Below are 26,254 nucleotides of genomic sequence, written 5' to 3'. Positions count from 1 at the left end.
TCATACCAGAAGTTGATACGAGAAAGAGTGTGCGTTAAACACGCGGCATCATAATAAAAGACTTGATTCTGTTCATCAGCAATGCTTGAATGTGGAGTAAGTGTGCAAAATGATTGACCCTGTTGCTAAGCAACATGTGACCCCTCTGAATTGAGTCTATAAATTACTTGTTATGTGAGGTACGAAATGTAAGCTTTCTCCACAAGAGTGTTCAAATGTTCCCAATCTGGCATGGTATGGTACGGAACGGTTCGGCACCCTTTTGAGCATCGAACATAGCCTCTGCTGCAGGGCTCGTTGGATATCAATTCATGTGTAATCTAAAGGGAGATTTATTGATTCAACATCAGGATTAAAGGAACACCTGTATTATGATCGATGCTGTAATGAGTAAACAAACGCAGAGCTTGGAATATATACTGCTATGCTCTTTAACTGACCACCACACTTGCCTTCCCATGTTCCTGCAACTTCAGTGGATTACACAAACGTTAGTTGGTGTGGCAACAATAACAAATTTACGGTATTCAAAAACATATCACTTTATTTAGACTTAGCGCAACTTCACATGTAAACTCCCAGTATCACTCTCTCCTGCTAAAACAAACCAATTCTCTCGATCTTCACTTTCGGCAACTTCCTTTCTACCATCACACCTCACAAGATACAAATTTACAAATAAATAAATAAAAAATCGCCTATCATTACATCATCTACTGATAGAGCAGTTTTTCTCTGGAAGGCAGAAGCAAAGAAGTGCACTAGAAAATGCAATGAATTTACACTGCTCTGAATATAACTTAAAAAGAAAAAAAAAATCTTTTTGCTTGTGGGACATCTAAGCGTCTCTGCCTTGCATTATCTTAAATACATATATTTACACAAATTGACTATATATCCAAAAAAAAAACATGATTTAGCACCAAATTACAAGTTGTCTTTTTTTTTTTTGCACTATGATACACTCTCATTTCATATCTATACCCTTGGGTGTGTACTACACGCATGCACTCTGACGATAGGAAATGTACAAATCATACCAAATGATGATACTAGAGTAAAGTACACATGGCTGGAATATGGAGCACTACGCTTACAACCCACTTAGGAATAGTCCCACATATACTTGGGTTGGAGTTTACAAAGAATGAGAGTTACAACATAAATTAATTTCAATTTGTTGAAATAGCAAAAACTCAGAACATAGCACTACGCTGGCCTTGTAATCATATAATGTTACTTTCAATGGGTTCACAAATGAAGAAGGAATATAAATACAAACAGTCAAAAGAACAAAGAGATACACAATATATAGCAAAGGAATAGCACAAACTGAAAAATCAAAATGATGTTTCTTTGAGTCAGGGTTCAACACGATTTGGACATAACACACCACTGCCTTTAACAAGGGTTCCCACTATTTGTCATACCGTTTTTACTTGCTGTGAGTTCAGAAATACATCTTAATGAATTAAACGATGATTACCCTCCCCCCCCCCCCCCCCCATCACAACCATACCAGTGAATATCATATGTGAGTGATTAAGCAGTAGTCCCACACATACGGAACCCATGTACTGCTGGAAGTTTTCAACAGCAGTTTCAATGTGCCACGCATATGATATTTCTCCGGCTGTTGCTATCTATCCCAACATGAACAGTGACCATCTTCACATCCAACACAACAGGTTGTGAGAGTACGGGGGAATGTAACACGGGCAATCAATAATGGGCATACCACGATTTCCCGCGCTGCCTTTTTTCAGATATCATACATCATGAAACAAACTGAACAACCTGGTTTTTAGTGCCTTCCATAAGCTTTGCCCCTTCAGCACTCGCTCGACTGTACGAGACAAAATACTTTACTTTTGTTTTTTGGGGCAAACTGCAAATAAATTTGATAAACTGGTAACAAGAATTCCATCCCCGCATTGCCATTACTACCAAGATGTAAACTCAGGATACCACTATCATGGAAACCAGATGACTGCATCACTATGATTCTAGTAACTATGGAAACTGCCATTCTCCAGAGATTCTCAGTTTTCCTGACTGTCACATGTAACACAGAGCAGACATATATTCTTCAATTGGACAAAAGCACATGGAAGAGGCTACAACATGGCTCAAAGCTCTGTAACTACATACTGGAACATGCGCCCACACACAGCACGCACAAAACAGCCAAACATAAGATGTACCAGCGCCGAGAATTGTCGATGTCATTAAATTTGGCTGACACAATCTCCAAACTCCAAAGAAAACACAACACATTCTGCAAATTTCTATTGATAGTGACTTCAAGAAGAAAGTTTCAAAAGTCACTCTTCATTATCGTGATGCGTAGTTGAAGTCTCAAACGCTACATAGAAAAATTGTCTGTTTTCCCATGTGACAGTTTTCATTGGTACACATGACCTCAAACTTGGAATTCATGAGGGGATCGGGTGGTTGCACGAGCTAATTATTAAACAGACAATGCGAAGAAAGAGAGAGTAAAGGTGGGGGATGGGGGGGGGGGGGGGGGGGGACGGGGGTGAGGGAACTGGGGAAAAAAGCCTTCCCAGGATTCTTTGGTAGTTCATCTCAGACACCATTTGTGTTTCTTGGTCCTGATGTCATTGCCCTTCTTGAGTTCGGCCAAGCACTTCTCAAAGTAGTCCGCCTCCTCCAGGTAGTAGGTCGGTGGCCAGCGCTGGCGCTCGATCTCCTTGCGGTACTCCGGGGCGAGCTCCTTGAAGAGTTTCGGCCGGCTCTTATGGACGTCGATGAAGCGGATGGTCATGTAGTGGATGCACCAGCTGTGCAGCTGGTGTGCGTTGTGCAGCTGGGATGAAAGCGAAAAATTTATAAAAGACAAATAAGGTAGATGGGTTATTCTGCTCTATCTCATAATACCGTTGGCTATGATGCATTTACATGTATTCTCGGAAAGCGAAACTAAACAAGCGATCGAAGACTTCAACAAAGATACGCTTCATTTGTTTTTATGCTTGGTGCAGTTTCCCCATCTCTATGGATGAGGCTCAGCAGGCTTGCTCCTATGGCAGTATGATTTCTCTTTTGGTACTAGACTTTTATTTTCTTCTTTTTTAATTCTTCCGGGATCATCCTATCTCTTCAAGTGTGAATTATTTCGTTCACATCCCTATCAAGACAATAACATCCAAACATGATCTATTCATATACAACACTTTGGTTAGTTTTAATAGCCTATAAATTGCATTCCTATTTACATTACACTGGGGATGACATGAAACCTCTTCAAAATGACAATAAGATGGCATACCCTGACAGGTGAGGTAAATAATCCAATGTCACTAGACAATGAGACAGAAACTCTCATAATATCATGTGTGGGATCATAAATCTGTCAGGCTGGCACATCCAGTTTGAACAGAATGCAACTACATGGCAAAATTTTAAGGTCACTTCACAGCTGAATCCCATAGAAAACTATGAACACAATGTGCAGTCCCAATCATTCAATATGATATTGGGTGCCATCAGGGGTTTCTGCCCCACTCTTTGTGTGATTGTTAATGTCCCGATTCAAAAGGGTTGATCTCTATAATCTAGTCGACCAATCGACAACAGTTTAGAAAACTATCAATTAACACAACATGTAGTCCCAATCATTTAATATGATGCTGGGTGCAATCAGGGGTTGAGGCCTCCTCATTCCTTGTATGAGCTGCTTATGTCCCAATTCAAAAGGGGCAAAAATCTCTAGAATCCACAGTCAACCAATCAAATACATTTTAAAAATCTACTAACCCAACATGTAGTCCCAATCATTGAATATGATATTGGGTGTCATCGGGTATTAAAGCCCCATTCCTCATATGACTGCCAGAATCATAGGCTGTGTTAAAGCACTCAAAAGTGAGCCAAACCCTACCATACCGTAAAATACCATACCAGATTTGGAGCATTCAAGCGCTCTGCTGAGAAAGCGTACCGCATGATTTATTTGTGGATTCGAGTCAGCAGGTCGCACATTTTGCAGCAACGGGGTCATGCACCTGGCTTGCTCACACTTTATACAGGTGTCCCAAACAAAGAGAATAAACTCTTTGGATTGTGACGTAGTGCATGTTACATGCATTCTTCTTAATGCCAACTTCTGGGTACAGTATGGTACGCTACTGGAGCACATCAGGAAGTGGTCCACTTTTGGCTCGGTAGGGTATGGTGCTGTAAACTCTGGGTGTGTTCGAGCACTCCTCTGACATGGGTACGGTATGGTATGGTACACTCTAAAAGAGCGCCCCCTACAGTCAACCAATGACACTCACCTTGGCTACCTGCAGGACACTGACCACCATCTCGTCCAGGACCTCCTGTGTTTCCATGCTGGACTGGAGCTCATGGACAACACTCAGCTCACACAGGGCGATCAGGTGGGGCAAGCACAGGAAGTTGGCAAGTTCTAGGAGGGCCAGCGCATCGGCGAGGCTCTCAATGTGGCACTGGTCTGTGTAGAGGTACTCCAGGAACAGCTCAAAGGTGGACTTCTTGAAGGTCTTCATCGACACCTTGGTGACAGTTACAAGAAAAGCAAGAGGAAAACATGTCTAATTTTCAAGATAACTGTACAAACAGCTGTACTATAATGGTTCTTATTTGATGATGGAACATTCTCTCTTTAAAAAAAGAGAAAAATACACATCAAAAATGAATAGTTAACTTACTTCCAGAAGGTTATCATACATGTGCAAAGACTTTCCTTATCTATCACAGTCAACTGAACCATCTTTCTCTTCCACCTATTGAAGTAGGGTCATTACTAAAGATTTTTCATTTTTTGCATCTTCCCTGCTCATCTATTATAACAAGCATTTCATCCACTCTTTTATTCTGCCAGTCCATCCATCCATCCATCCTTCCATTAACCCATCCTTCTATCCTCCCATCAATTCAGTCTTCCCTACCCTCCCCATTATCACATTTCTGATGAGCTCTCCTTCAAACACTCCTTCCACTCATTTTTCTACCTGGCCATCCATCCATCCATCCATCCATCTATCCTTCTATCAACCCATCCTTCCCTACCCTCCCCCATCTTCTCACCTTAGATGAGCTCTCCTTTAAACACCACTTTCACTCACTGGTATACCTCTCCATCCATCCATCCATCCATCTTCCTATCAACCCATCCTACCCTACTCTCCCACATCATCTAACCTCTGATGAGCTTTCTTTCAAACACTCCTTGCACTTACTCATCTATCTGTCAATCCATCCATCCATCATTTCCTTCCATCCACCCACTCTTCTCTACTCTCCCCCATCATCTCACCACTGATGAACTCTCCTTTAAACACATCTTTCACTCACTGGTATACCTCTCCATCTATCCATCCATTTGTCCTTTTATCTCATCTTTTCATCAACACATCCTTCCCTACTCTCCCCGATCATCTCACCTCCGATGAGCTCTCCTTGAAGTTGCCACTCAGCATGGCAAACATGGGATCGCAACGGACCATCATTAGACACTTGTGGCTCATCACTTGACCGTCCTCCACGTTGATTACTAGATCTTAATGAGAAAAAAACAAACAAACGATGAGGCCACACACATACTAAGGTCATACATGAATGGCTGGAATGTCCTAGGCACGTGATGCATAGAAGGACACCAACAACATTAAGGGACAGAGCGCTTCACTGGATATGCACATGTTATCTCAAGACTAGACATTTGAGGCTCAGCACACATACTAGAATGTATAGAAGATGAAAGTGAGGACTACACAGGGAATCTGATGTTGTAGAGTTTGGTCTTGACGGTGCAAGCAATCATGTTTTGTGGTAATGTGGGGGTCATAAAATGAAAGAAGGGCATGTTAGGATCTCAGCAGCAACAATCAACAACGACATGCTACATTTGTATTTAAAAGGGCAACACAAGAACAGATCAAGGAATTCAATGTAACATACAGAACAACTACTTGGAAAGTCAGCCAAACTTGCCATTCACTTTCAAAGTATGACACCTTAGAAGCGAAATGAACTTTCACACAGTTCAAAGGTTTTGTTGTTGTTTTGTTTTGTTTTTACAGCTCTACCTGCCTAAGGACATGCAATTAAAAGAAGAGCGAGTTGAAGTACAATTAAAATCACATCTTTTTCTCACTTGTGATATATTCAATTTAGAAAATGACAAATTTGTGAATGCAATATGAAAGGAGGAATATGAGAAATGATTCTTAAATCTTGAATACATTTCCCATAGCAGTAAAGGGAAGAACACAGCATGTGATATCAGACACACAAGTGAGAAGTTTGATTTGACTGAAAACCTTGTGCATACCTGACAGAAGTCCCTTATGTGCAAAGAGCTTGGTAAACCTCTCCTTCCGTCTGTGGAGGAAGTTGTCCACAAGGTCAGCATTGAGGAACTCCTCCTGGTTCTTAGCATTGGCGACAAAGGTCACCAGGTCGTTGAGGTCAAGTAAAGAGGCTGCTGTGATGATGTCGCTAGGGCTACTGTAGGCCTTGAGATCGAGGGACCCCATGTAGAGGAATTCTAGGACGGCACGAAAGGCCTCTGCTGTAATCTTCTGTGTCAGCACCACAATGTGCCGCAGCATGAGACGCCCGCTGAGACCGTCGGTGACCTGCTGGACGTGGATGGAGCTGAAGGCCGCGTGCTGCAGACTCCTGGTCGGAAGGCAGTGGAGGTTGGCAGGCACTGAGGGCGTGTTGATCTGCTGCAGGGGCGAGGAGCGCATGGATGGAGACGGGTAGCCAGTGGTGACGGTGACGGGCGAGGGGGAGGAGGAGGAGGAGGAGGAGGAGTGGTAGTGGGTGTGGTAGTGGGGCTGGTGGGATGGGGAGAGGCCAACGGGCGGTGCCCGGTTGCAGTTGTGGTGCCGCAGGGAGCCAGAAAACAGGCACGTGTTCCCGTTGGGCGATATGCTCAGACACTGATCCTCCGCTAGCAAGGCGTTACAGTTCGGGTGCAGCCCAAGGGGCGGGGAGGGGCAAATGTTCTCGTGGTTGCAGTCTGGCGACTGAGACCGGTCCGGCTGCGGGCTGTGGCAGCACATGGGGGAGTCCGGGCGGGGGCTCTGCTGGGAGAGACTCAGGATGTCTTTGGCTTCACACTGTTTCTTATGGTTTGTATTGGTCACTGATGAAGACTGCCTGGACAGTTCTAAGTCTTTCTCATCCTCAAGGAATAAATCACTAAAGATAGCTGATGCAGCCAAGAGGCACACCTGGGGATGAATTGGAGTCAAATGCCACACCAATGAAATGGACTTGACTTCATTTGATATACAAGAAATGCTCAGGTGAGGGGGGCGTTAGTGGAGATGCAGGGCACTTGAGGGTATGGTGAATCATGCACGAGGCGTGGCCGAATACATGTTGCATAACATTGTGAATACCCGAGTGTGAGCTGCATCCCCACTAACATCACAAACTTAAACCTGAGCATTATTTGATCTATAAAATGGGTCTATGAACTATTATTCATATACCTGTATGGTTGAATACCAGTCAGCTACATGTAGAACTTGCTAAAATATCAAGATGTCCAAAGAGAATTTGTTCCAAACACTGAACACGAGCATAGAAGTTGTTTGCAGTAAATATGTGACTGATTGCGCGCATGTAACTGATTGAGTGCATGCTTCTAATGTGCATTGTGACATCAATGAGCATGCAGTCATGCTTTTTTGCTGCACACTTTTTGCGCGCCCAGACATGTTAGCAAAAAAATAAAAATAAAGAGCGCCCACTTTATTCATTTCAACACTTCTGATTGGCTAAATTCTTGAACCCATGTTATAATTTGTTTCAACAAACTTACAATGACATTTGCAAGAGGTAAATGATTTGAAGATTTTGTGAGTCACAAAACAATACTATAATTTTTATAGCAAATGCATAAATTTCTGCAGGTTTAACTCATTTTCCAGGTTTATACCATCACCTGGAGACTGGATGTCCCCAGTTTGTGGCTATTGAGGATGTCTATTTAAGCCCCTACTCAGTGTGACTTACCTATTTAACTTTTAAGCATGCACTGATGCTCACTACTCCTGACATATAGATTGTGTTTATTTCCGCTTGAAATCTACTCTCACTGCTGTAGTAAATCACCACTAATAGATGTGACATTCCGCTGTGAGAGCTACAACGAGCATGTCCCGTTTGTTTGGTTTGTTGGTTTCCCACCCCCCCCCATCCTCTCTTGTAAGCGAGTCTGACCTTGTGCGCACAGAGGAGTTCTCCCTGGGCGACGAAAACGACATCGGCACACGCCGTCTCCTTGACGAGGATGCCAATGTCTGAGGGGTAGGTGGTCTCTGGTATATGAATGCAGGGCTCCCTCGGGCAGGAAGGTAAGTAGGGAGCCTGAAGAAGAGGCCTCTGAACCTGTCAGAAGGTTAAGGGAGGGAAACAAGACACGACAGACCCGGGTTGATATATGCGTATCAATTATGGATGAAGGCCTCAAACAGAAAACTGATGGATAACAGCTGAGAGAGGCGCATTTGAGGCATGAAAGCTGAAAATGGCTCCTGAATCCATTACACAACACGATTATCAACTCACTAAAACATTATGACATTTCAATTCCTAGATTCTCTGAACATAATGTTACTTGAAGGTGCTTTACATTTTTCAAGAAATACAAGGACATACGATACTGAAAAAGAGTGAACACATGACTTTCTAATTACGGTCTGATAAACTAATACAATGACCGATGGTAACAGTGCACAATTCACTTTACAGGATATATCAACCAACCAGATGCCTCTTTCTTTTTTAATGATGGCTGCAATTAAAGGTAAAGTTCTGCTTTCCAATACTATTCCTACAAATATGAAAACCTGTTATGGTGCTTTGGGGTAGAAAGTTATCAGGAGACACCATGGAAACACGTCCATAAGCAAATGTGGGATATTTAATCCTAGACAACATCTTAGTCAGTCACATCCTGTATGAATATCTACGATACAACAAGACCTTTGGGCATAGCAGTACTGTTGGTGCGACCACATGGGAGTGGCAATCAATTTTTTTGGGGGTCCAGCTCCAGTTCAGCATCACAGACCTTTTTGAGGTTGGACTGCCAGAACCGATGCTGACGCCGGTATATAAGGGCCGCCCGGACCACGTTGTCAAAGACCTCTTGGACCCCATAGAGGGTGTAGGAGCTGGTCTCGTAGTAGACGCAGTTGGACTCCTTGGCAATGTTGCGGCCATCTTTGGGAGGTAGGATCCCTTCTGGATCAAAGGCTCGATGGCGGGAACACTGGTGGCTGCGTGATGGAAGGGAAAAAAAGGAAACATGGGTTCAAAGGTCATGGTTCAATGGGGGTGAAAATGATAACACAGGATATGATGTATAAACCTGCTCCCTATGCATTAATAACATCCAATAGAGCTTCAGTGATAAGACCACCGAGTATTACACTCAGTTACATAGAATATACAAATGTACCCCAGGCCTTTCTAGTACGCAAATAGTAAATGGTCACAAGTGCACTCACTGGTACAAAGTTTCACGAGGTGACAGATGATGCGCTTTATTCAATGAGGCAAAGCCGAGCTGAATGGAGTATCTCATCTTTCACCTAATGCTGATGCTGATGTGTTTATATTGTGTGTTATCATGCCATCATGCAACCATTTTCCTATGAGATTCAGAAATCCACAGAGTTTGTAGAATACATTGTACCCAACAAGTTTTAATAGGTGATAGGTTATGAGGCAAAACACTTTAACCTATCACATACACCATTAGTTCTTTTATGAACATGAACTCTTCTCTCAAAACAGCAGGATACCATCCCAGTGAAGCTGTGGCTTTTCATTCACATTACTTAAGCAAAACGGGCTAATGATATCCACCCTTGTGGCTCGCCCTTGGTCTCTACCAACAGTTGGTGAATGGTATCCACCCGGCATACTGTGCTCATGAAAAAACCAAGACCCACCCTCACTCAAAGGTTAAGATTATATCCACCCAGCACATCGTGCCTTCATTAAGAAAAGACCAACACCGAACCTAACTCAAAGACTGAGATGGTATCCATCTGACACACTGTGCCTTATGAAAGACTTGGACCCCGTTTACAGTGCCGGGCTGGGCCGAGCCGCGGCCGAGCCCAGCATCAATTGCAGGGCCGAGCCCTGCAATTTTGTCCGTTTACACTGCTGGGCTCGGCCGCACTTTTAATCAAAACCTTTCAATATTTTGTCGTAGTGGCGCTCTGCTTGTAAACAAACGCAATTTGGTATAGTCTGGTTTTCAGACCCTTTGCCAACTGGATTCCGTGGCGACAAAGTCGCCGTTCGGGCAAAGGCCTTTGCCAAAGGAAAAATCCTTTGCAGGACAAAACCACCTTAAACTATACTAGTTTTCGACATTGAGGGGGTTAATATCCTGAATAATGAAATAGTACGGGCAGAGGGTTTGGAAGCCAGACTAAAATTGGCTGCGCATTTGGCCCAGTTTGCGTTTACACTGAGAAAAGGCCGGGCTCGGCCGCGGCCGAGACCACCTCCAGCGCGTGGCCAAATGCACGGCCAATTTTGGCCCCGCATTTGGCCTTTTGCGCATTTACATTGAAATGAAGGTGGGCTCGGCCGGGGCCGAGCCTCGCACTGTAAACGGGGTCCAAGACCCAACCTCACTTTAAGGACCAAGATTTACCTGACTGGTCCCCTCTCCTTCTTCAAGGCCTCCAAGTCAGCGTAGCGCAGATCGTTCTTGCATCCACAGATGATGATGGGCGCCCGTGGGCAGAAGTGACGGATTTCTGGCAGCCATTTCTTCTTGATATTCTTCAGCGACACTGCATCGGCGATGGAGAAGCACACCACCACAACATCGGCCCTGCATTGGGAAAAAGATCAAAGGAAAGGTTGGAAGGTGTTATATACACACAAAAAAAACAACAACAACAACACAATATCCTCCAAAGAGATTAAGAAATACTGAACAAGAATCGGGATGGTGTGTGTAAAGACTATATAAACCCTTTTGGTTTTAAAACACTGCAACTTATGTCAGCCATGTAACTGGAGGGCTTCCAAAGTAAGAAGAAAAGATGATTCAATGGGTTATATGCAACAAGTCAGGTGCATGCATTGCTATATGTAAGTGCATAAATAATCCAGGCATACTGAAGCCCCTAGTTATGGCTGAAATAGACATTAACATAAAAACAGCACCCAAACCAGTCACGCCTCATAAGGCCCACCACTGTCACATATTCAGCATTTCTCACTGTTGTTGTTTTTGTCTGAATTTTGTTTTTCCTGAGCTTCGCAGTGTGATTGAGGCACTGGGCTATGTGACATTGATGTGGTTTATATTAACACCAACCTGTGATTATCATTCTGTCCTTGACCACAGGGAGACTGGTACGTACAGTAGTCTCCGCATAATCAGTAGTGTTGGGCAGAGCATATCTTACCGGATTAAGTGGTGTACCGATACCCAATAACATGTTTCATTCAAGTCAACACTAATCATGCACTTATCTGTATCACACACAGATCTGTATGTCATTATATAGCCATAGTTCGATTGTCTGTCTTATACACTTGTACAGACTAAGGTCACACAATAGCCCGAGTCAAAGAAACCACAATTTCCCATAATGTGCAAGAGGTAGTGTCTGCAGCATAACTTTGTATACAATCTGCATGTAGGTTTGACATTGTGTAAACCAAGCCCTCGAATCAGGCCCCATGTGCACACTTCTCAATTTGACATGCATCATGTGTGGCTATTATAGACTTCAATGCTTGGCATACTGCCACGTGCTGCCCCAAGTTCTGCTGTCCCCGTATAGTTAAAGGCAACCATACATTCATTTGTCTAAAAACGGCCTGAAGGACAGTTAGAGTCTCGGTGTATATTTCCTTTTTCTTGAGTGCTGGTTAGACACATGTAGTGATTAGTGTGTCACAAGTGTGGATAGTTTGGGTAGTATGTATGGTGCTGGTGCAAGGGTTTGTACACGATACGCACAGATGCATCTACTTGTAGTTATACAGGTACAGCAAATCTATCATACACTGTAGATATAACAAATTGGGTAAGAAAGTGCTGTTTTAACTCTCAGTTTCTTCCAAAATCACATTTACGCCCATTTTAACGACTTTCCGTGGAAAGATACTATCAAAAAAAGAACAGGTTTGTCTGGAAAATTTCTGTCCATTTAACCAAACTGCCTACCCAATTATCAGGCAAATATAATTAATATACATCCCAACTGTGCGTTCAGCCTGAATGTCAATCAAGCAAAGTACCCGATTAAGCGGTACAGGGTTATGTGGAGACTACTGTACTTTGATTGCCCTGGCAATGCATGATTTGCTGCATATTTAAATCTTCATTTCACTAAAAGCTTTACACAAACTAGCTTGCATCATAGTCAGATAGCAGATTTACAGGCAATCATGGTATAACACCGTTGTTATTTATTAAAAATCAATGTTGATTATCTAAAATGTAAAATTATCTTTTACGTCGATGAAGGGGCTATTTCACGGCTCGACATTAGCGGTGGCCTGGGGTTACTAAAAATTGAGGTCAGGCCACCACATTCATCTTTTGGTGGTCTGATTGATCAGGCAACTAAGATTCAAAATGGATTGTTATGTTGCTTATACTTTGGGCCACTACATATCTTTAAAAGCCAGTTCGGAGTTAGCTCATGGGCACATTGGTCCGAATGACCTTTCTTTTTTCTCAGTCGGTTAAGGGGCTCTTCACTCGTTTTCAGAGCGACATAATGCATAAGCTTTACGCAACGATTTATGGTATTCATCAATCCTGCTTAAACAAAGAATGAACTCGCATAGACCAGATGGCCAGAATGATCCGTCAATTAACACTTGGGAAAGCATCCATTTCATTATCTTATATACATTGAATGTAAGAACAACCTCTTTCTATCGATATTGCCAAATACCACTTTTGCTGTCAGGTGGATGTGCTGGCAAGCAACATTTATAAGGATTACATGAATAATCATTATACATAATAATACATCACAGACGCTTATCCCAGTGACTTTAAAAACCAACGTGCCCGTTGGTCCAAATGACCTTTTTTCTGCTCATGCGCAGAGTGGAACTCCGAACTAGCTTATTGGGCCACCAAAATTCAGATTTTAAAATTTCAGTGGACTCAACGGGCCACCAAAAAAAAGAAAAAAAAAAGAAGTGTTGAGCCCTGTATTTGTCAAACAGTTACAATTGTTACATTTATACTAAAACTGCCACAAATAGAACATTACATTATAACAACTTGGTATATGCAAGCGTACTACAGATTAATGAGTGACAATCTAAAGAATCTACTATGAAAAATAAACGGGGGAAAAATGTCTCTGCTGCCCTCAAGTATAGCTGCGAAGCGCGTAAAGGTCACTTTTCCCTCTGGCAGCATTCAGAGAGAATAAGGTCATCACTGCCCGCAGGAAAAGCAAATCCGAGGCAGGAATATAAACAAAGCGTGGTGTTAGTTTGGTCTTTAAATACTCATGCTTCCACACTGCCTGCTACTTCCTTTCTTTAATACCACATGATTGTCTTTTTTGTTCGGGGGGGGGGGGGGGGGGGGGGGGAGGGAGGAGATAAGGGGGGTTCCATCATGCTATTATAAGAATGAAGTAAAGCAAGAACACCCAAAATAGACACTGGACAACTGACCCCTCTAAAAAGTCTTTATCCGGAGGACAACTATGGATTCATAATTTAGAAAGGTTCTATTTAATATTACAAGAATGCCAAGCGTGACCTACCGAAGCTGTTTAGAGATTGTCTTGGACCCCCCCCCCCCCAATTTCCTTCGGATCTTTTCTCTCCACTCCCTCCCCCTTTCTCCTCTCTCTTGGATCTCCATATTCAATGCATCCACTCATAGACCACTACATGCATGCTCCCGCTGCACCATCGTCCACATCACGTCCACATTTCCTCGTATCCTCAGCACCATCCATACACCGAGAGAGCCAACAAATGCATGGCTGGGACTACCATCCATACGATACGACAAATTAACATTGTAAAACGGGAAAAAAATAATAATCTGAACTTGGGGCGGTATGTGCATTATGGGGGGGGGGGGGGGAGGGGGGACAAAATTCCGCAGGCACATTAAATTTCGGCTGCATGATGCGCATGTGCATGTGGATGGCTTTATGAATCTCTTTTGATGAATGACTGCGGCTGCAGCCAGAACGGACGCTCCAAAATTGAAGAGTGTGTACACACAATGGTTACGGCCTTTGTGTGCCGACAAACTGAGACGCTGTAGGACAGGTATTAAACTATTCAAGAATCCACCCATACAATCCTCTGTCATACCTACAGTGTACGTCCACATTTTAATGCTAAATTACTTGCTATTCACTATCTGCAACATCAGTTTTCATTTTCTTTCATGTGTTTGAATTATTTCAGAGCAGAGCTCTATCCATAGAGCTTCTAATTCACACAGATTGTGAACAAGGATTGTTTTCCTTGTATATCATTTATATACCATTTATTGAATCTTGTCAATAGCTTTGTATGGGTGTAAAACAATGATTAATAATATGCACTTCCGTAATGTCAGTGTTTGTGGCATCTTACTACAGCAGCCTTAAAGGGGAAGGCTAGTAACTGATCAGTGGGAATCAGTGGAAATGCTGGGAGATGATTGTTCCAATCCTTATGGGATTCATTCAAGAGTTCATTGTATATCTACTGTTGTGTGAAAATGATTTGCTTCAGAATGGTCTCATATTCAAGTAATGTGCAGTTTAATGCTTCCAGGTTAGCGTCCCTGGTCAGAGACGGAGCATAAATCTGCACATTACTTGAATATGAGACCGTTCTGAAGCAAATCATTTTCACACAACAATAGATATACAAGTGTACAATGAACTCTTGAATGAATCCCATAAGGATTGGAACAATCATCTCCCAGCATTTCCACTGATTCCCACTGATCAGTTACTAGCCTTCCCCTTTAAGATGAAAACAGCAAACTTAATCCTCTCAGTACTACAAACTTCAAAGAGCCACTGACATTGTGCGTAAACCAGTTACCAATGGTAATAAGAGGTTTAAAATAAGCCCATTAAGCTTCACATTACATTCAAAATCTTATTACACAATGTTTGTTGATTGAGTGATATTCTGTGTATGAGTAAAGCTGCTTTTTATGTCTCTGCATCCTCTCCCACTCACAATTTGCAAATGAAGATTTGTTTACTTCTTAAAACTTGGGTCCTTTTTTTTGTCTTGTTTGTTTTATATTGTTATCTATTTTTATTATCATTACTACTACTACTACTACTACTACTACTACTACTACTACTACTACTACTACTACTACTACTACTACTACTACTACTTACTATTCTTATTATTTTCACTTTTACAAAGAGTGGTTTAATTCTCTCTGAAGGAAAAGCAAACAATATACACTGACTGTTCCATGACTTCATCATGATGTAGAGAAGGAGAGCCATTAAAACGCTCATATATTTTTAAAAAAAGAGAGAAAAAGGTCTGCATACAAAATTTCTGCCCGAGCCGGAGAAATTATTCATCAGGTATTATAAAATTATTTGTGGCCTCCAATGAAATTGCACTCCAAATAGAAAATGATCATCTGCATTTATGGAGGGGGGTTACCGATCTTTGGATCCTGGGACATGGGACTTTGCATGATAAAAGATGGATATTACAACTGATGATGGAAGGGTGATGATAATGGAGTCAAACTTCCATTATCATTTCTGCTACACTATGTCAACGCATTCGCAACCAATGGTATTCATTTCTTCTTCTTTTTTTGTTGTGTTTTAACAACATGAGACACACGGCAGCACATTTGAGGCAAATCATGAAGCCATTTACCTCGGTAATGTTGAAGACAGTACCGTTATTTGAAGTAGCACAGCACTGAATTGCATAACAATCAACAAATCCACGCACACTAAATGACTGATTCCCCTAGTACGACAACACGTACTAGCATTTGGATACATCCGTTCTGCCACGCCAGCATAAAACGTGTCATACGACTAATAATTAAATGGAGCGACTGCCGTAAATTATTTGGCAGCGTAAGTGGTGATATTGGAAATGCCTGCTGGCAATCAAAACCCAGAGGGAGTATGGGGGGCGAGAGGGGAGGGTTCAACACAGGGACCACAGACTCATCTTGGGCGTGTCACTGTGGAACCATTCAATTAGCTATATGGTGATATAAGCAGATTACCAGGCTTTGGGATGAATGGCTCAGAGAGAATCCCACTGAAGTTTGGACACTGAATTCAATTTGCTAGAATGAAGAGCAGCCAGATAAGAGCAAATGGGATGACATACTGCACTTCTTGAAACTCATCATTGCTAGTAGCAAGCTGGTTGCATATCAACGTCCAAGGCAGTGTGAGATTCAGGTGCTGATGGGGTTAATATATTAGCTCCAGACATTCTTTTTTCAGTTTTAAAAATACACTGACAAAGGAGATGGAATCACCATTACAGATGAATTATACATTAGTAAATTTAGAATTTCAAATGAATGCTCATGACTTCACTGTTGACTTAATGAAAGTGAAATTTATTTTGTTTTGTTTTTTTCAAACTTACTGTCCAAGCCCTGTATTCAGATCAGAAATTACTCCTTCTCCTTTATGACTTTAATACATGGTAAAATTCGTAACTTTTGGATTATTCTTTATAAATTATCAACTCCCCCCTCAGGAGAATAAACTACACGTACAAACAGACGAAGACATCAAAAGCATCTCAACTACATATTTTTTTTTGTGGGAGGGGGAACTACATGTGATGTTGTTTGGGCCTCCTTTTTGCTGAAGATAGCAGAATAAATCTTGCCTCTGTAAGTCTCAAAAAGCTGGATGTCAGCCTTCCATTTTCTGCAAGAATTACTGGTGATATTTTCTTTTTCCACACTCAGCCACTTCCTGATTTATGACAAACTTGTGCTGTTAAATTGATCAGCCAAATAATAAATCACCATGCATACCCATTTCTCACAACCCACACTACACATGTAACATAACTCATTACGAGAGTTTACACTCTGCATGAAATGCACAGGAATACATCAACTATGTGCGCAATTATGAATATCCACATGGAAGCGTGCAGAGGGAACAGTAAGTGCTTAAGTACAGAATACATTAAAAGCTAAAAATGAACAAATAGATAGGCAAACACTTTTGAAATATTTGCTTTTGTATAATTTTGAAGCTGAAATACATCAAGCACGCGACAACATCCAAAAAAGGTTTGACCACTAATGTTACTGTTATCCTTCTTTCCCTTAACCCCTGTAAAAATTCTGACGACAATCCAATAATTTATGTTAATTCTAAATGAAAATGCATGAGGATGAATTGAACAATTTTTCAGACTGCATACACGGATGGATGCCCTCAACAATCAAATATTCTAAGTTTCATGCATTTGTAATTATCGTACCAGAGAAGTTATTATTCTTTTTTTTAACGGAGCTGCTTAAAGGGAGTTGTCAAAACTGTTTTGTGCTGTGGTGATAAATTGTGTCCAGCATGCTGCCTGGTATGAGTGATGTGCACAGGACAGAAGAAGGGGACGTTAAGTTGAAATTGATTAAAACTATGTAAATGTACAGACACACAGCTGGATACACACACATGCACATACACATATGTGCCAGTATTATGTGATCGTTGAATGTATGTCTCTGAGTATTGTTGTAATAGAGAAAACGAAATAAACTGTGATTTACGCAACTGCATCAGTTTCTGTTGAATTTCATTTGAAGTTCTCACAGTTCCATTTGTTGAATTAATTAATCTATATCAACTTAAACATGGATTCGAGTTTTGGCTGAATTCAAATCTGTTTTGCCACAAGATCTTCCTTGTCATCACTTCTGACGTAGTCCAGCACACAGCAATTCATGTAACCTGTTTGGATGGCCCCCCTCCATGGCATGAGCTTCATTAAGACACCCAATTACTTGCTCTCTCTGCCTCACAGGTCTTTGGTGGTGAGCTGTTAATGACATTCCCTCCTAGCGTCACTGGCCAATACTTAACTGCCCTCAATTTCACCAGCTTAAAGATCACATTGCGCTTTGCAATAGGTGTCACCAATACAACCAAAAAAGAAGAAAAAGTATCTCTCGGGGAACAAAACAAATCTTCCTTCCACATACCTGTCACATCAAGTACATGAATATTTTTCGCTTAATTTATTTTTCTGATAGTTTTTCTTTTTGTGAACAGGGGAAGTAGAGAGAGAGAAATCTATATTCATGAGCGATGGAGTGAAATTGCCGTGGCTACTGCTGGACGGAACAGAAATAACCAGCAGGAATCTTGATACTGCGGTCTTAATAACAACCTAATTACACAGTCAACCCTCTGGATGATGTGAAAATGTCATTCTGGGGTGTTGGCAGTGAGTAGGGGGTACACTCTTATTTGCCCCTCGGTATGATTATTTCACAGCGTGGTAACGACAAGGTGGTATAGAGGCATAGAAGCATAGACCATTTTTTTCCCCCTTTATCAATGATGTATAGACAGTGTATGCATCAATATTCATATCTCTTCAAAAGATCAACTTACTGAATTGTGCAATGCTCTTCCTTACATAAGATACAAAAATGAAAACCTCTGGAAACATTTAATTTAGTTACTGTGAAATCTCTTAGTGTTTTGGTTCATATTTTGAATACTGCGTGAAAAATTTACAACTGTAAATCACAATGAACCTGTCTTGTAAAACCACTCTGATATCTCAATATGAGATGCTATGCGTAGTACATTTGCAATACATGTCTGTAGAAAACTTCTCTCAATATACAGCTTCCAATTTGTGCCATGATTTGCTTTTATTTCTTATTTGAGTCGGTTGTTTTACAACTGCCCGACTGGTGCAGAATGCGCGAACCACTCACCTGCCGTACGCAAACTGCCGGTCTTTCTCGTGATCGCCGAAAGTATCCCAGAGGCGCAGTGACACGTTGACCCCGTCGATGGTCTCCCAGGAGTTCTCGAGGACCTGTAAACAACGGATGATTGCAAAGACCTTGCAATTAGGCGCACAACTGCTCTTAAAATGTCCAATGAAGGCTCCTCATCATGGTGCTTCTAAAAAGGTGGGGGGGGGGTTGAATTCCTTGCTAAGCACATAATGTTCTCATTGAGTTAAGGCATCACTCTTTTCATTCTTTCTTTCTTTCTTTTTTGCGGGGGAATGGGGAGGGAAGGAGGGGGTGGAGAGCATGCCATGTGAAGTCAGGGTGCTACATAAGCACTTGCCCGACTGCCCAGGGCAAGTGAAAATTAAAGTCGGGCAAGTGTTTTGGAACAATGACAGAAAATGCTTGCCCGAATTGGGCAAGCAAAAAGTTTTGAAGCCACATTTTTTTTTTTTTTACTATTCCTCCTACAAACCCATGAATTCAACAAGCCAAATGCTCAAAGATGATGACTGTCTAACTGATGCAACACACTATAAGATTAATTTCAGCAACTTTCCCACACTTACGTGAAGAAAGCCCAATGCAAAGCAACACCACCATCCAATCAAACAAAGTTTGTCACTCTAATGTGTTTAAATGTGTGAATGAATGTGTACTGTTTATTCAAATAATTGTTATTTATCAAGCCCTTGACTTACAAGTGATTTTCTTTATCATTTTCTTATATTTTTGGACTTTCTTTCGGGCAAGTAAAATTCATGTTCGGGCAAGTGTCCTGCAACAATTCCAAAATCAGCTTGCCTGACTGGGCAAGTAGTGTAAAAAAAACTTATGTAGCACCTTGAATGTATGTGCACATATGACATTGTACACCTTCTGTTGTTGGCAGCATGTTCTCATGTATAAACTGATGTCAATGAGAATTATATCTATTAATTGTCCCCAAAAAACCCTTTCCTCATTCAATCCCTGCCAGAAACAAACCAATGAAGCTGATAATTGCTATGGCAACAGCACACAGTTTCATATCATATATTGTACATAATATATAAGTACATATGTTCACAGCTAGTTCACAGACAGAAACCTACCTTGCATATATACTGTATACACTTGGACTATATGCCTACAATTATATTATACTAGGTCCACATTTAAACATATCACAATTGAAGGGAAAAATGAAATCACACGAGCAATTAAATTTTGATAAACAACACTTTCAGGACCACAAATAATAAAAAATAAATAAAAATAATAAAATCTGTCTGCAGTATTAGCTTCCGCGGTGCTGACAGAGATTCGGAAGAGTAGTTCTGATTGAAAACAATGGTGTGACAACAACCAATGAAAAACTGAATAATTCAGAATTTTATATCGAAAATCACACCACGATAAAGCTTCAAACAACCTTTATATTCAACTGGCTAGCTTTCTTCAACCAGTATGAAAGGTAGCCAGTAAAATATAATGGTTGGTTGAGGCTTGATTTTGGTGTGACATACATCTCTCCCACATGTGAAAGAAGTTTTCTGAATTGTATTGAGTGCTGATGTTGCTTTTACTCATGAACTTGAACATATTGTTTTTCCCTAAGAAACTCATAAAACTTGACATTGCCGTGCAAATAATGTATGGAGTTTTGGACACTACCCTTATAAAAATCTTAGGTTGCGGCAAGCTTGCAGCAAGCTTGCGGTAAGCTTGCGGCAACCTTAATTAGCTTGTATTAAAGAGTGCAAGCTTGCGCATGCTTATTGCCATCTTACTGCAAGCATGATACAAACTTGGCATCCCCTGGTAAGCTTGCTGCAAGCTTGCGGTAAGCTTGCTGCAAGCTTGCGGTAAGCTTGCTGCAAGCTTGCGGTAAGCTTGCAGCAACTTACCATTAGCTTGTGGACGATTGCAAGGTCGCAGATATGATTGCAAAAATAATCGCAAGCTTGCAGATTGTGTCGCAAGCTTGCAGATAAGTTTGCAAGACCATATGAAAGCTGTGCAAGCTTATGACAAGCTTGCGGTGAGACAACTAACAGCTCTGCAAGCTGGCCGTAAGCTTGCAAGTAATGCAGAAATCTCCGCAAGCTTACCACAAGCTTGCAGGCCATTATCAGAATTTCTGTGAGCTTGTCGCAAGCTTGCAGGTTGTTAAAGAAAACTCCTCAAGCTTACTTAAGCTTGTGAACTGTGATCAAAATCTTTGCATGCTTGCTGCAAGCTTGCGGGTTAGAACCTCGCAAGCATGCAAAATGCAGTCAAAATCTTTGTGAGCTTGTCCCAAGCTAAAGCTTGTGGGTAAATTGTTAGAGCAAATTCTGCAACCTTACCGCAAGCTTACTGCAACTGTATGGCCACAATCAAAATCTTTGCAAGCTTGTCGCAAGCTTGTCGCAAGCTTGTCGCAAGCTTATAGGTTAATTGATAGAGAAAATTGCCTGGTGCCCTCTCAGTTACAAAAAAGAAAGTTACTTTGTTCACTCTGAAATTCAAAATGGCGGTTTGACTGTTTCTGTGTGCAGCTTAGATTTAAGGACAATAATTCTGTTAAAGGTATGAAATTGATTAATACTATTATAACTAACTGCATGCATTAACATGCTGAATAACTTCACCATATTTTCATTCCCCATAAACCTCAATAATCTACACATTTTAACAAAGTAATCATAGTAACTTCCCCTAAATGTGCAGTACAGTCCCACCCATTGTAATTTGTGTGTGTATTAACAGGTATTTTTATTGTTACATATAACTCAATACCGGTACATTCTGCATACCTCTTTTTTTTTTTTAATAGTAAAATAAATGAATGTAAAACAGATTTGAGTGTATTATTTATACTTCATCCTTTTTTTTTAATGTTTCACTTTTGTGCAAATTTCAATTAAATTTCCTAATTGTATCCCCCAAACAGAGTTCGGAGGATACTATGGATTTGGCCTCGTTGCACCGCTGCGTCCGCTGCATCCGCGTCCGCCACAGAGATTTTCTTGTGAGAGCGCTCTACTGGCTGCAGTTCTTCGTAGATCATCTTCAAATTTGGCATGAAGGTGTATTATGGTACAACGAAGATGTCTGTTGTTTCTGGTGATGGCGCCCTCGCTTGTTCTGTCTTTATACATGAAAATAAGGTCAATTTAACAGGGTCTGCTTGTGTGTGCAACGTACGCTGGCCTTGTTTCTTGACCGATTTTTTTTTTCAAATTTGGTAGGCCTATGTATTAATGTATCATAGTCAAATCTATACACCTACGTGTATACCTATTGATAATGCTGCCCTCACTGTTCCACCTTTTACAGGGTCAAAGGTCACCCTGATCATGTCAAAATTTGCAAATGTGCTTATATATGCAATAACTTGATTGTTACTCAACGGATTTTATTCAGACTTGCTAAGGAGGTGTATGGGTGGTCATTCTACATGAAGGACACAACAGTTTGTGGTGATGGCGCCCTCAGTGTTCCGACTTGGATGCCATGTCACATTTCTTGTGTGTGCTCTATCAGCCACATTTCTTATTAGATTAGAATTTGGCAAAAAGGTGCATCATAGTGAAATCAAGGTGCCTACTGTTTTTGGTGGTGGTGCCCTCGCTTGTTCCGTCTTTATACATGAAAAGGTAAATTCAACAGGGTCTGCTTGTGTGTGTGATGCTGGCCTTGTTTCTCGACCGATTTTTTTTCAAATTTGGTATGTAAAGGTATCATAGTCAAATCTATACACCTATACCTACAGTGTATTGATAATGCTGCCCTCACTGTTCTAGCTTTTACAGGTTCAAAGGTCACCCTGACCATGTCAAAATTTGCAAAAATGCTTAAATATTTATGCAATGACTTGATCGTTACTCACTGGATTTTACTCGGACTTGCTATTTTAAAGGAGGTGCGGGTGGTCAATCTACATTGTACATGAAGGACACATAACAGTTTGTGGTGACAGCGCCTTCAGTGTTCCGACTTGGAGGCCATGTCACATATCTTGTATATGCTCTATTCGTAAGCTATTCAGAAGCGACATTTCTTGTCAGATTTTATTCAGACTTGCTATGGAGGTTTTGTGGGGGGTTATTCTAGGTACCGGTAACAAAAGTTTTCATTGACAGCGTCCTCATTGTTCCAACTTTTAAGGATATGTCATATTTCTTGTATGTGCTGTATGGTACTACATGTAACCTCAATTCTTATGGGATTTAATTATTCAGACTTGCTAAGGATCGGTAAACGAATGATCATTGTACATGTACATGTAGGACACAACAGCTTGTGGTGGTGGCGCCCTCAGTGCTCCAACTTAGATGCCAGTCACATTTCTTGTGCATGCTCTTTCAGCCACATTTCTTGTTGAATTTTGTTCAAACTTGCTATTGAGGTTTATGGGGAGTTATTCTAGGTAACAAAAATGTTCATTGCCAGTGCTCTCATTGTTCAAACTTTTATAGGATGACATGTTATATTCCTTGTATGTGCTATATACCAGCCTCATTTCTCGTCAGATTTTATTGTATCCTGCGACAGTTGCCATATTATACAACATTCTGGCCTAAAGTAATCCAGATGGGGAATGGGAGATTGGTTCAGGGGATACAATGTATGTGAAGAGTTGTTCGCAAAAACCGATAAGTCCATATTTACCAAATGGAGATATTTGCGATTAAAGGTCAAGAAAAATAAAGAGAATAATAAGGAAATTTTTGCTTCTTTTGACCGTAACTTCAAAAATGTACCTTTATATGTAAGGACCAATATATCATTTTAAGGGTATAATTTGTACTTTATAACAGAAACCGTACTTCAAAATCTTCAAAAATGGACTTATCGGTTTTTGCGAACAAACTCTTCAAGTGCTCGAACGGGTCTCCTGTGCGAGCGCTCTATAGTAATCAAATTTCTTAATTTCTTTAAAAAACTAAGCTTGCAAAGGCTTGCGACAAGCTTAGCAGCAAGCATTCCGCGAACTGGTGGCATAGCACACAAGGTTGCAAACTCCCTGCAAGCTTGCAGGTCAGCTAGCCCTGCAAGGTTGCCAGAAGTCAATACACAAGGCTGCAAATTTGCAGGTCAGCTACCAGTAGCCCTGCAAGGTTGCGGCAAGCTAATATGCAAGGTTTCAAACTTTGTGCCAGCTTGCAGGTCAGCTAGCCCCGGAAGGTTGCAGCAAGCTAGCATGTTAGGTTGCGGCTGCTCATTTGAATATTTGGAACCCTGCAAGCTTGCCGCAAGCTTGCCACAGACTGGCCCGCAAGCTTGCAGTGAGCTAGCCAGCAAGCTTGCGGCAAGCTAAAAACTTTGTGCAAGCTTGCAGGTATGTGAGCTAGCCCTGCAAGGTTGCAGCAAGCTAGTATGCAAATTTGCAGCGGCTCATTTAAATATTTGGAACCCTGCAAGCTTGCTGCAAGCTTGCTGCAAGCTTGCCACAGGCTGGCCCGCAAGCTTGCAGTGAGCTGGCCGGCAAGCTTGCGGCAAGCTAAAAACTTTGTGCAAGCTTGCAGGTATGTGAGCTAGCCCTGCAAGGTTGCAGCAAGCTAGTATGCAAATTTTCGGCAGCTCATTTAAATATTTGGAACCCTGCAAGCTTGCTGCAAGCTTGCCGCAAGCTTGCCGCAAGCTTACCGCAAGCTTGCCAAGATCTGGCCCGCAAGCTTGTGGCAAGCTAATCCGCAAGCTTGCGGCAAGCTTGCGAGGCATGCTTTACAGATTTGTATAAGGGTACCTCTTGGCACATGCGATACTGGTCAATGGCCCAAACGGATGGGATGTGGGTCTGAAACAGCTGGGACCGCGTCATTGCCTGGTTGGTTGCCCTGGCGACGATAAGTCGTGTCTTGCCCACCGCGCTGTCGCCCACGACGACACACTTGACCAGTTCCTGGCGGGGCAGCTCATTGTCCATGGTGGCGGGGAACGGTCAGTAGCCAAAAACAGGCAGACTCAGGACATGACCTGTGAGAGGAAAGGAGATGGACAGATAAGTGGACATCCACAAAATGATTGATATGGCTTTATACTGCCCTGGTTATACCGGATGGATACACCTGGTCACCAAACCACAAACGGCAGGAACCATGTGAGATATGAACTACAGCGGTCAGGTTCACTTCTCTTGATGGTCAGTGATGGATGCTCATGTGAGATTAGACTTGAGCCACTGATAGATTATCTCATCATTAGACTGATAGACTATCTCATTATTAGCTGCAACCACTGGCATGGCCATCTTCTGACCCTTTTGACCTGCAGTGCAACTAGTGCTCGACCATCTTATGCAGTATGTATCAAGCAATCAATCTGGGAACTTAGGAACCATGGAAAAGGAAAAGGGGCAGACAAAGATGGAGGCTACAGCTTCCTACATGCCCCCCCCCCCCAAAAAAAAAAAATAAATAAAAAAGATTGAATAAGGTACAGACCAACTGATACCACAAACTTCCCGAAGCCCCCCCCCCCCCCCAACACTTCTCCCTGATTAACTCCTTTATTCCACCAGGGATAGCAAGATGCCCCCTAAAAACATTACCGGTATGTGTTCCCTATATTAGCTGATGATGAAATTCAGCATGAAAACCTCTTTGGTACAGCTTCCAAATTGCCACTTAAAATTTCATAATCATATATGTTGATGGATAATGCATGCCGAGGTCATGCATGGAAAATGCAAACAAAATGGAAAAAAAAAAACAGTTTCATAAAAGTCAAACCATCTGGTACTAGTGGTAGATATGCTACATAAAACAGAAAATGTTCAATATTTTCTGATCTTCTCTTGTATATCTGTTTCAAGATTATTCAGGACACTTGCAATGCATGTGTGCTCATGTCATGCGAACAGGGCCACATACTATACATACATAATGTATCTTTTGCTTCTGCCTATAGTCCCCACTTGTAGCACACTCACACATACAAAGACATAACATATAGCATGTGACCTTCGTATGGCTTCGAAAATCAAGAAGCTTTATCCTAAGTCCGCAAACCTACAGAGGCTATTACTATAGCTATACAGAAATCCTCTTCTTTCCCTATCCATGCTTGGATACAAAGAGTGCACCATTGGATAATAGACAATGAGAGAAGCAGGGATAGTGCACTAGGTTATAATGCATCCAAGGGAATATCACAGCTGGATTTGATGATAATATCCAAAAATATCTGGCAGCTGCAACAACTATACATTCAGCATGTGGCCTGAATATCTGCACATAATGGACTAAAGCCAACTGATGAAATCAGGAAAATAATGATAGCTGATGTGGTACATAC

The 26,254-nt window shown here is 41.6% G+C and overlaps 1 protein-coding gene across 1 annotated transcript; it reads right to left on the bottom strand.

Annotated features, from left to right (window-relative positions):
* Positions 1-2,584: 2,584 nt before the first annotated feature.
* On the bottom strand, positions 2,585-24,884 carry LOC139714620 (rho-related BTB domain-containing protein 1-like). Its single transcript, XM_071626300.1, has 9 exons — positions 24,705-24,884; positions 18,965-19,068; positions 10,688-10,870; positions 9,083-9,290; positions 8,230-8,397; positions 6,323-7,232; positions 5,433-5,548; positions 4,302-4,541; positions 2,585-2,830 (listed from the first exon to the last, which is right to left on the bottom strand). Exons 1-9 carry the CDS (start codon positions 24,882-24,884, stop codon positions 2,585-2,587), a joined length of 2,355 nt encoding a protein of 784 aa, XP_071482401.1.
* Positions 24,885-26,254: the final 1,370 nt, after the last annotated feature.

The sequence above is a fragment of the Diadema antillarum genome, unplaced genomic scaffold (genome assembly GCF_040938485.1).
Source record: "Diadema antillarum isolate AM-2024a unplaced genomic scaffold, OU_Dant_1.0 seq00002343_RagTag, whole genome shotgun sequence".
Taxonomy (NCBI): Eukaryota; Metazoa; Echinodermata; class Echinoidea; order Diadematoida; family Diadematidae; genus Diadema; species Diadema antillarum.
Note: the sequence above shows the minus strand (reverse complement) of the source record. Positions and strands in the feature narration are given on the sequence as shown.